The 11,095-nt window shown below is 43.7% G+C and overlaps 1 protein-coding gene across 5 annotated transcripts in view; it reads left to right on the top strand.

The window, feature by feature from the left end:
- Positions 1 to 1,550: 1,550 nt before the first annotated feature.
- NF1 (neurofibromin 1) overlaps positions 1,551 to 11,095 on the top strand; it is a 343,136-nt gene continuing 333,591 nt past the window's right edge. For all 5 annotated transcript variants that reach the window (XM_068268482.1, XM_068268483.1, XM_068268479.1 and 2 more), the window contains exon 1: positions 1,551 to 1,727. In XM_068268482.1, the coding sequence (XP_068124583.1) occupies positions 1,668 to 1,727 (60 nt within the window). In that variant the 5' untranslated portion in view covers positions 1,551 to 1,667. The remainder of the gene's footprint in view (positions 1,728 to 11,095) is intronic.

Raw genomic sequence — 11,095 nt, 5'->3', positions numbered from 1 at the left:
CCCTCTCTCGTCACATGACCTGCCGTCAGGTTATGTAATGAGAGAGGGTGCTCTAATCGTACAGGCCAGTATGTCAGTAAATGGTAGATGGCTTTTAGAGCCTGGAGAGGTGGTTTACTTCTCTCCTATGCTCCCCTCATGCTACTCTGCATGGCAGGAGGGGTCACATTTGGCTACCTATATGGGGGGTCCTACTGGCTATCTATACATTGACGGACTACCTAACACTAGGGGGTACCTCTGGTTACTGATATTGGAGGACTACTTAACACTGGGGGGCTCCTCCAGCTACCTAAAACTGGTGTGTGGGGGCACAAGGTTCCTTACATTTTTTTGTGGGGGCCCCATCTAAAATTATGCTATGGGATCCTCTGATTTCTAGCTATGCCCCGCTTTGAAAAGGTGTAGTTTCAAGAAGATCCTCTCTTCAAGTTTTTCTATCGGGTCCTCTGTGCATATGCATAGTCATTCTGCACATGCACAGTTCGGAAAAGGGCAAACAACACCACAAATCCCTCCATGGGTTGTCGATCTACACATACTGGAGCTGTGTGCAGCAGAAACAAGCTGTGGGAGCTGCATGGAGGGTCTTGTAGCATCATACATATCTGTAGAACCACTAGAGTCCTGTTACCAAAAATAGACCCATCATGTGGAGATGCAGGTGGGATGGGGGCGGGGCAGGGCAACAGGGATGGGGCACCACTAGAAAACCAGAGAAGCCACTCAGGGGAAATAAGTAACCTCTATTAGTGCAATACAGGTCCTAGCTAGCCCTCCTATACCTTGCATGTTGGCACTACATGCCACAGCAGCCCCTATTACTGAACTCACCATGGACACTTGTATGCCACCACCACTGGCCACTAGAACTCCATATGTATGGGGTGGTAGTACAACCCAATAAAGTATAATATTCTGACATACTACCTTATGGACTGACCCTACCATCTTAGACCGAGAGTATAACTCGACAAAGTATAACAACTACTAGACACCACAGCAAGCACAACAACTTTTATCACTTTTGAAAAAAATATGTTTTGTATCAAATAAAAGTTTAAGGGATTGTACCACATTCTCACATTACCCAAAACCCCCCAAAAATATTTCCTGGAGCTGACTGTAATTAGAGGATGGCAAGTAGGATGTTTAGTGACAGGCAGCCCATCAGCAGACATTACAGAGTTGCCAAGCTACCCAAGATCTAGCAAGTACCATAAAGCAAGTACCATATGTCCACAAATAGCTACAGCAGCACTGCTATGGGTTAAGTCGCTCCTGGAGCTGAAGAAACCACACCTCTCCCCAATAATCACACCCATCCACCCTTGTCAGGCTGTCAGCCGTCCCTCGCTTCCAGTGTGGAGGGCGCATGCGCGTTTCCTTCCCAGTAGTCGCGGGGCCGAGCAGAGTGATCGCACTTCCGGTCTGGTGTCATGGCGTCTTTGCGGTGATGGCCGAGGGGAGAGCGCGATAGCGGGGAGGAGGAGAGGAGGGGGCGGCGGGAGGAGGAGGAGGCGGTGGTGGCGGCGGAGGTGGAGGGGGGGAAGTGGAGGAGGTGGCAGAATTAGCAGCGGATACGGTCCTTGTCATCAGCATCACCTCTCCTCCGGCGGCCTGTGATCCCCGGCTAGCGGAGGAAGGGGAGACCCCGGGCCGGGGCGATGGCGGCTCACAAGCCGGTGGAGTGGGTGCAGGCCGTAGTGAACCGCTTCGAGGAACAGGTAAATGAAGTACTGGTCTGGGTACCGGGGAAGAGGGAGGAGGAAGGGAGGGTTGCTATGGAGGAGGAGGAGGATGGTGATGGAGAAATAAGGGGCTTTCTTGTGGCATACATCTCCTGGATGTGTAAGCAGCTATTCGTTCACTGGTACACACTGGCTTTCGGGATAACCTGTCATCGTGGTGTGCTCTGCGAGTTGAAGGCTGACAAGTGTGGCCTGCTGCTCTGCTCACTAGTACGGTATACAGTGCTACTGTAAACTCAGAGCATCTTTCTGTGTGACCGAACACAGGCTGCTAGAGGGTGGAGGATGCTGTGAACTATATTGGATGTCAGCTTCCTGTCTGTCAGTGCACTTCTCTGGTGCCCTTTAGGACTGTCACCTATAATTGTGGAGTTGGTAGTATTATTGACAGTGGCAGCATCTTCCAGCTTTCAATTAGCTTTCTGCATAGCACTTTTTGGACGTGTGCATGTCAGTGTTTTTATTGTATTGTCCATTGCAGAACAGAATTCTTTGGCGTTCAATATAGTTTGTATATTTTAAAGTTGTTTTGTTTAAAATGCCAGTTTCCACTAGCTGCTATTTCATTAGGGAATGTGCTAAGCTTGTATTTATATTGTAGCAAAAAATGTTTTTATGTATGTATTTTTTTTTTTCAATTTCTTAAAGTGGGATTACTGTCTTGCATAATAAACCGTAAATACCTGTCTCCCAGTTATTTAGTGCCTTTTGACTAAAGGAAATATCGTCTGAAAATCAGTTACACTCATCCTTTTCCCACCTTCACAGACTGCTTGTACTTTTAGCCATCATCTTGAATACTAATGCAATGTTCAGTCAGAAAGCTATGCCATCCGAATAGTTTTGTGCTGCTTACAGTAAGGCTGGATTCACACTGTGCATGTTGCAGAACATTCATGCTATAATGTATGGGTGAATAGCAATGAACACTAGGCGTAGATGTTAATGCAAAGCCTTCATGCAGTGAGTTAGAATAACATGTTCCAATACAATGCAGAGATGTGAACAGGTCCATAGAGTTGTATGGGCAGTGAGTTGACATGCAGAATTATTTTGCAGCGAAGTCTGAAAGGACCCTAAGTCCAAGTCCGCAGTGCGACATTGTGTAACCGGAATGCAAGTGAACTAAAAAGTCATGCTGCATTGTACAGACACGTTACATCAGGTACAGTCAAGCATACAGTTATTGAAAAGTATGCTTCACTCCTTCTTTTAATGTGTGCGTTTAACGTTAATGCACTGCAGGCAGTGCATTGCTATACTGCAACCTGGTATACCACAATGCACACACCGCACTGTGAATGTTGCATTGGTGGTGCAGTGCAGTTGGCCTTAAAGTATATCTGTGGGAAAAAATACCCTATATGGATATCTCAGAAGAGGGAAGCACCTGAGTAATCCAGAGCCTTCCTCCTTCACCTTGCTTTTCTAGCACTGGGACCTATTCGACAATTGTTTGTTGAATCAGTTTGTGTGGCCACGCTCTTGCCTGTGTACAAGCAAAGTGCAGGCGTAAGAAGGATTTTGCATGCGCAGTAACATGGAATTGCTTTTATTTGGCTTTTTTCTGCCATGCATGAGTGACTTTGTGCCACTGCACAGGCGTGGATCATCAGTGCGCCTGTGCTTGTTCATGTTTGGGAGCATGGCTCTGAACGCTCAGAGGATCCCATCCCATTTTTTTTTTCCTGGCAATATCGGGACGATTTTGATCAATTCTGCAAGAAATCGAGGCCCCAACAGGCTGGCTTGATCAATTTTCACTATCCTATAGATTTACACTGTTTGACACAGTTAGATTTATATTTCATGTTGAAATGTTTTAAAAATCTGTGAACCGTGTGTGGAAGGATTTGATCAGATAAATCCCTCTCTGATCAGGTTATTATTTGAGATGGATCTATCTTTTGTCCACATTGACCAGTGTATGGCCAGCTTTAGTGTAGCCAGCACCGAGAAGTCCTGTTATATATCCTGCCTCATCTTCTCCACTCTTGAGATCAAATGACAGCAGCCTGGAGATCTCAGTGCAGCACAGCTGAGGGGAGTGATCATGCTTCCAGGGAAAAATAAAAAGTGAACCTATTAACACTGTTATTCACTGAAATTCAAATTAAAAAAGTAATTTGTCCTCGATGCTTAAAATGGAGTGGGTAATATTTTGGTGCAGAGGAGACTAGAAGTTTTGAATCCGGATGATACCATTTATTGGATAACTTTGAGGCAAATAAAAAGTAAGGTTTCGGCTAATAAACCTTCTTCGGACAGAAACTAAGTCTGAAGAAGGCTAATTAGCCGGTAGCTTACTTTTTATTTACCTCTAAGTTATCCAATAAATGTTGTCATCCTGATTCAAAACGTCTTGCTTTTACTGATGGCTAACATGGTAAAACACTCTTCTGCTCCGAGATATCAGAAATATCTCACTGGGTCATGCCTGGAATTTGTTTTGGCACATGTATGGCTCAGATCAAAGTAGAGTAAATGATGAATGATAAATTAATAAAAATGCAGAACCCCCATTCCCCCCCTCTCCCCCAATTAAAAACTGCAAAAACACAATAAGATGCATAACTGTCCATCAATAACTGCTGCTGTTTTTTGGACTACGGCCTTAAGAGTGGGGGCTCTGGAAAGGGGAGGGCATGAAGGGAGTTCAAGTGGTTTACAGCAAAATGACCCTCTTTGATGATCTGATGACTCTCTGTAGTATATATCTGTCTCTGGTGGAGGAGCCTGCGTAGCAAACCAGGATGGAGAGGACAGATTTGATAGTGGTGGTGTAGAAACTCATCCAAAGCTCCAAGGCCATACCATGCTTCATTTGGCGAAGGAAGAATAGCCTATGCTGGGCCTTGCTCTGGGTAGAGGTGGTGTTTACCTTCCAACTCAGGTCTTTGGAGATGGTAGTGCCTAGCAAGCAGATGCATGATACTCTCTTGACCTCTATGCCATAAATGTAGATTGGAGGTGGGGTGGGGACGTGCTTCCTGAAGTCGATAATCATTTTAACAGTTCTGGCTGTGTTGAGTACCAGCCTGTTCTCCCTACACCGGTGGTATAGCCTGTCAACCTACTGGCGGTAGGCTTGCTCGTTGTTCTTAGTTACAAGGCCAATGATGGTGGTGTCATCAGTAAAGTTGATGACAGTCTGCTGTCAATTTTTTTTCCACGTGCTGCATGTGGAAAACTGCATTAGAATGGAAACTATCCCATTTACTTGCATTGCTGTGTTTTTCCAGTGCCGAAAAATTGAAGTGAAAATGGGATCTAAGTTTTGAGTGTTTCTCTTATTGTCAATAAAATTTAGCATTTGCTCATGTATTTTGTCCTCCCATGGGTTCACCTGATCAACTGTTAGCATGCAGCCTTGGTGAATTTAATTTGTGTTGAAAACTGCATTGAGAGAATTTTTCTGATGACCGTATTTCATAGATATGGTTTAATTTAAAGGACACCTAAACGGACCCTTAGGGCTAGGTCACAGTGGTCAGTTGTGTTGCAAAATAATTCTTCATGTCAACTCACTGCCCATACAATTCTATGGGCCTGTTCACACTACTGCATTGTAACTGATCGTGTTATTTCAACTCGCTGATTGCAGGGTTTGTATTAGTCTGTCTGGTCTCCATTGCAGTTTACACACATTAACATGTGCTTTATGCAATTGACCACTGTGAACCTAGCCTAAATGTTCGAATGAAGTGTGCATGGCTAGAATGTGTTTGGCTGCAGTTCCTGTGTGAACATGGACGAACTAGGACTGCGAAGTGGTACAGGGCATGCGCCAAAGGAAGAGAGCTTCTTCTGCTTCTGTTCAGTTTGCTTAATTTGAAGCCACAAATGGTAGTCAGAGCAGTGGAACAGAGGTTTAGCTGCCAAAACCAAGGGGGGGAGCTGTAAGGGCCCATTCACACTTGTAATCAATAATCGCTAGCGTTTTGTGTCGGTGATCTTTTTTTTTTTATTTTTTTTTTTTATCCCTCCCATGTTTATCGCTGATTTTTCACTGTACTTCTTTTTGCTGTTTTTGAGCAATCACGATTTGCGTTTCTTTAACATTAGAATCGCGATCACTCAAACCTCGCAAAAAGCGGTGCATGCACCATGTTTGCATTTACCGCTAATCACGAATCGCTGGTGATTGCGGCCGTGAGATCTCTACCATATACTTTTTATTGCACTAGTGCTTTAAAAAGCGAAAACTATCCCTGGCAATTAGGGCTCTTTCACATCAGAGCTTGCGTTGGAGAACGCTCAAAGCATGCGTTTTGTTGTATGCCTTTTAATGCGTTTTGATATGCGTTGCACTGCAGTGAGTGTGCGTTTTTAATCCGTTTTCAATCCGTTACTGCACATAGAAAAACGCAGGTAATTTTTTTTTCTTTTAGTTTTCAACTTTCTACATTGTTCCTCTGTTGCATTCTGGGACTGATTGCCTGCGTTAACGGATTGAAAACGCGCATAGTGTGCGTTTTACATTGACTAACATTGTAACGCATAAAGCTAGCGTTGGCTGAAAAACTGCGCCTGGGTGCAGTGTAACGCAACGCACAAAAAGGCTGCGTTATATGTGAAAGCTAAAATGAAAGTCTATGGACTTTCATTTCACCTTGGGTAACGCAAACTTTACCCTTTGCGTTGAAACGCAGAAAATCTGCCCTAATGTGAAAGAGCCCTTAGCAGTACACACCCGCTAATCTCCTGAGTGTGAATGGGCCTTCAGTGTCAGGACCCGTAATGGGCACATTTTCATGTTTATTTTTGGATCTTAGGTCAGTGCAGGTGTCTTCTAAGACGATTGTTACACACTGAAAAAGTGGTCTGGCGGAGTCTTTCTGTATTGTAACATGTGAAAGTGGTTGCACGCACAGTTTGCGATGTGCACCATGCACTCTATAATGCGGACGTAGTGAGCTGAAATGCAACCCTACGGGAAGTCAGGGCTGTGGAGTCTGAGTCATTTTTTGGTACCTGGATTCAGAAAAAAATGTTCCTAATAAATTTAAACTGTAATTAAAAAGTTCTGATAAAATGTTCTATTTCTCAGATAATCGTAATCATAAATTGTAAATAAAAAAAAATCTTTTAGGGGCTTGTTTTTTGTTAGAACATATTTGTATGGAATTATTGTATGTAATTTCAAAAACTATTTTTTGCAAAAAAAATTGAAAATAAGTGTATACAGTAAAAGCAATGCTTAGACCACAAAAATGAATTGATAAACCAATCAAAAAAGTTAGTTGTACTGCTGCAATAAAGCAGTCACTGTATTATTAAAATCGGAGATCTATAGCTGACTGTGTACACAGGAATATTATATATAACTAGCAGACCCAAGCCCGTTTAAAAACGGGCTCTAGATCTGATTCTCGCCGCCACATGTTACTGCGCACGCACCCGCCGCCCGCTCATGCCCACCTGGCCCCGTCGTCCTGTCTCTGTGAGGCCAGGTCCGTGCTGCGCAGTAGCAAAAAGCACGGACCTAGCTACACAGGGACAGCGTGATGCAGGGACACAGGTTTTATTATAGAGGATATCTCTGCTGTAAGGGCTCATTTCCACTATTGCGGTGCGGAATCGCCTGGATTCCACCGCTGATGAAATCGCATGCAGGTGCGTTTTTTACGCGTTATTTTATGCGATTACGCATGCGATTTCGCATAGGTTAGGCTATATGCGTTTTTAACAATGTCACTGCCTGTGTTAATTTACATTGGTTCCTATGCGGAATCGCACGTGTAATCGCGTAAAATAACGAGTAAAAAACGCATGCGATTTCCCTATTAAATACATTGCCTGCGATTCGCATGCATTCCACTCGCAGGCAAATTCTGTGGCTCTTTTGTGCGTTTTTTCACCACTGAAAAAAACGCACCTCAACGCTACAGTGGAAACAGGCCCATCCACTTGCATTACATGTGCGAATCCGCATGCGTTGGACGCATGCGAATTCGCGATAGTGGAAACAAGCCCTAAAAATAAAGCCTAGTGAGTAGGTATTGCTTATGGGAATGGTCAGTGAGATGCAAATAATTCTGTTAATGCAGGTTTATTCAAATTTTCTATGCAAGTTTTATGCAGCTTGAGACTAGACCAAGTTCAACCTGCGTACATTTTCATACAAAATTGCATAATCCTGCATTAACTCAGTTATTTGCATCTCATTGACTTTCACTGATCACTACTGTGACAACCAGCTGAACTATTATGCAAACTGACATTCAGAATCAGAATCTTTATTTCGCCAAATGCGATCACGTCGTACCCGGAATTGATTGTGGTTCACATGGCAGTGACAATAGAGCAAGACAGAAACAAGACGTTAACAGATACAAGCAGTACAAAAAACAGACAGGCAGCAACACAGTTTAAATTTTCGATTGGCTCGTAAGAAAGTCATGAGTCTTGAGTCATGATGACATTCATATATCATTTTAATATTTTAATACATTATAAATTGTAATAAACGAATATGAGCTGTAATTTAAAGGCGCATTTGAGTGTTAAAGGGAACCTAAACTGAGGGATATGGATGTTTCTTTTTAAACAATACCAGTTGCTTGGCAGTCCTGCTAATTTCTTTGGCTGCAATAGTGGCTGAATCACAGACCTGAAACAAGCATGCAGCTAATCCAGTCTGGCTTCAGAGCACCTGATCTGCATGCTTGTTCAGGGGCTGTGGCTGAAAATATTAGAGACACAGGATCAGCAGGAGAGACAGGCAACTGGTATTATTTTAAAAGGAAAAATCCACATCCTTCTTAGTTTAGGTTCCCTTTAACACCAGGGCTGTCGGTACAAAAATCATCCAACTTCTCAGTTTATGAATCCTCTGACTCCAGGTACCCACTCCTCGACTCTGACACTTGCATGCGTATGGAACGGGTACAAAAATACTCCGACTCCTCAGTTTTATGAAAACACGGACTCCAGGTACCCCAAAATTGCTCCTGCTCCGACTCCACAACCCTGGTTAACACATATAACTATTGTTGGTTCCCAAGCCAATTCTACATGATTTTCAAACTCTTTGCTCATTAAATCAATTCATTTGATTTGTTGTTAAATTTGGGGTTGGTGACTACAAATGAAGTCATGCAGTGGTACTATACTCTCCATATGCACTACCTGTATAGCTGTTTATCCACTGAGAATGTTGTGTACATAAACACCACTGCGTGCAATATCCTCCAAACTTGTTTCAGATCATATGTGAAGAATGTGTAATAGAGGACGAATCCCCTCATTCTTTTTATGCACATTGCTCTTGGATGTACCCACAGTTAGATTGCAAATGTTCTTTGTTCCTGTCTGCATCTTCTTTATGTACTTATACCCAGGGCTAGTTTTCAATTGTAAACAGGTACACTATATCCTAAGATTAAAGTACATCTCTGGTGTGCATAAAAAACAGAGGTATACTAATGTTTAAAAGTTAGAATACCCCAACACATTGTCTGTTAAAGGGAAGGTTCAGGGAGGGGATTCAAAAAATAAAAATAAATTTCTACTTACCTGGGGCTTCCTCCAGCCCGTGGCAGGCAGGAGGTGCCCTCGCCGCCGCTCCGCAGGCTCCCGGTGGTCTCCGGTGCCCGACCCGACCTGGCCAGGCCGGCTGCCAGGTCGGGCTCTTCTGCGCTCCATTTCCTGGGACTTCTGCGTCCCACGACGGCGCGCTGACATCATCGGACGTCCGCCGGGCTGTACTGCGCATGTGGAGCGACGGCGAGGGCACCTCCTGCCTGCCACGGGCTGGAGGAAGCCCCAGGTAAATGGAAATTTATTTTTATTTTTTTTGAATCCCCTCCCTGAACCTTCCCTTTAAATAAGAGTCATTGGAACCCCATATCAGCTGGGTTTATTAAATATAGGCCTTTCTATATCTGTGTTTTCTATAACTTTTCCTGCAAGGGTGCAGGGCTACATGCCAGATCCTGGCTGATATGGGGCTCCATTGAATCTTCTTATTATACAGACAACGTGCCAGCAGATTCATGTTGGCAATGACAGGCTGGATTGGCCAGTAGGGTAGAGTGTTAGCTTTCTGGCCAGGAGCTTTGTGTTGTTCTCCATCGAGCTACCATCTTAATATATCCTTTTAAAATTCCTAAGCTTTGGCAGTAATGAAACGCCTTTTATATTACATACTTTCAGTCAATAAAATTATAATTTAGAGAAGTCGGAATCTTAAACTGAGGATTTGGAATTGGATGATTTTTGTACCGACTCCACAGACCGGCGAGAAATGACATGAACCAGAATGTTCACAGGCATCTTATATTGCAACACACGAACATGTAATTACTGAACAATAAAAGAATCCTATTTTCCGGTTGCTTTGCAGATCGCATGCCACGTGCAGTATGACAGAAGAGACAGCATTGCACATAGGGCTTCATGTACTTTTGGTAAAGTTGCTGTGCGCAGGTAGCACACAGCAATTTTACTAGTGCTAACGCTAGAGGAGTAGCACGCGATGCTCGTGGCAACTTTGTCGATAGCTAGTGCTTCAGGCCAATAGTGTAATCTAGCTCTAACTGGTTATCATAAGGTACTTAAGACAGTGTCTAATCTTAATGGCTGCTATATATGGTGCAGCACGGTGGCATAGTGGTTAGCGCTCTCACCTTGCAGCGCTAACTGGGTCCCCGGTTCAAATCCCAGCCATCTGCAAGGAGTTTGTATGTTCTCCCTGTGTCTGCGTGGGTTTCCTCTGGGCACTCCGGTTTCCTCCCACATCCCAAAAACATACAGATAAGTTAATTGGTTTGCCCCTAAATTGGCCCTAGACTATGATACATGCATTACACGATACATACACATAGGACATATGACTATGGTAGGGATTAGATTGTGAGCCCCTCTAAGGGACAGTTAGTGATAAGACAATATACTCTGTACAGCGCTGCGTAATATGTCGGCGCTATATAAATAAAATAAATACCTGAAAATATGATTGCAACAGTGATGAAATGACACAATGTATACAAAGATGCGTACTACACTCAGTAGATTTACGCATGCACCCCAAGCGTGCTAGACGGCTGGTAATGCACAGTATGCTGCACTGTACTCAGGCATAAATCAATACACAGAAAACACACCCCTGTGGAGGCCCCATAGTAATATAATTCCATTGTGATGTGACTATTGTCTGTTGTACCACAACGCCACGGACGTGGGAAAGGACCCTGACAGTGTTTTTAGCTAACCTGAAAAGGTATAGGTTTTTTTCCCCCCCCCCCTAAATATACAGTAGTACATAAAGTTTGTATTATGTTGCACCTCCTCAGTACAAATGACATGAAATAAAATAATCAGCCACAAGCTGGTCATATTTC

Source organism: Hyperolius riggenbachi, chromosome 2 (genome assembly GCF_040937935.1).
Source record: "Hyperolius riggenbachi isolate aHypRig1 chromosome 2, aHypRig1.pri, whole genome shotgun sequence".
Taxonomy (NCBI): domain Eukaryota; kingdom Metazoa; phylum Chordata; class Amphibia; order Anura; family Hyperoliidae; genus Hyperolius; species Hyperolius riggenbachi.
This window is presented reverse-complemented; position numbering and strand designations above follow the sequence as displayed.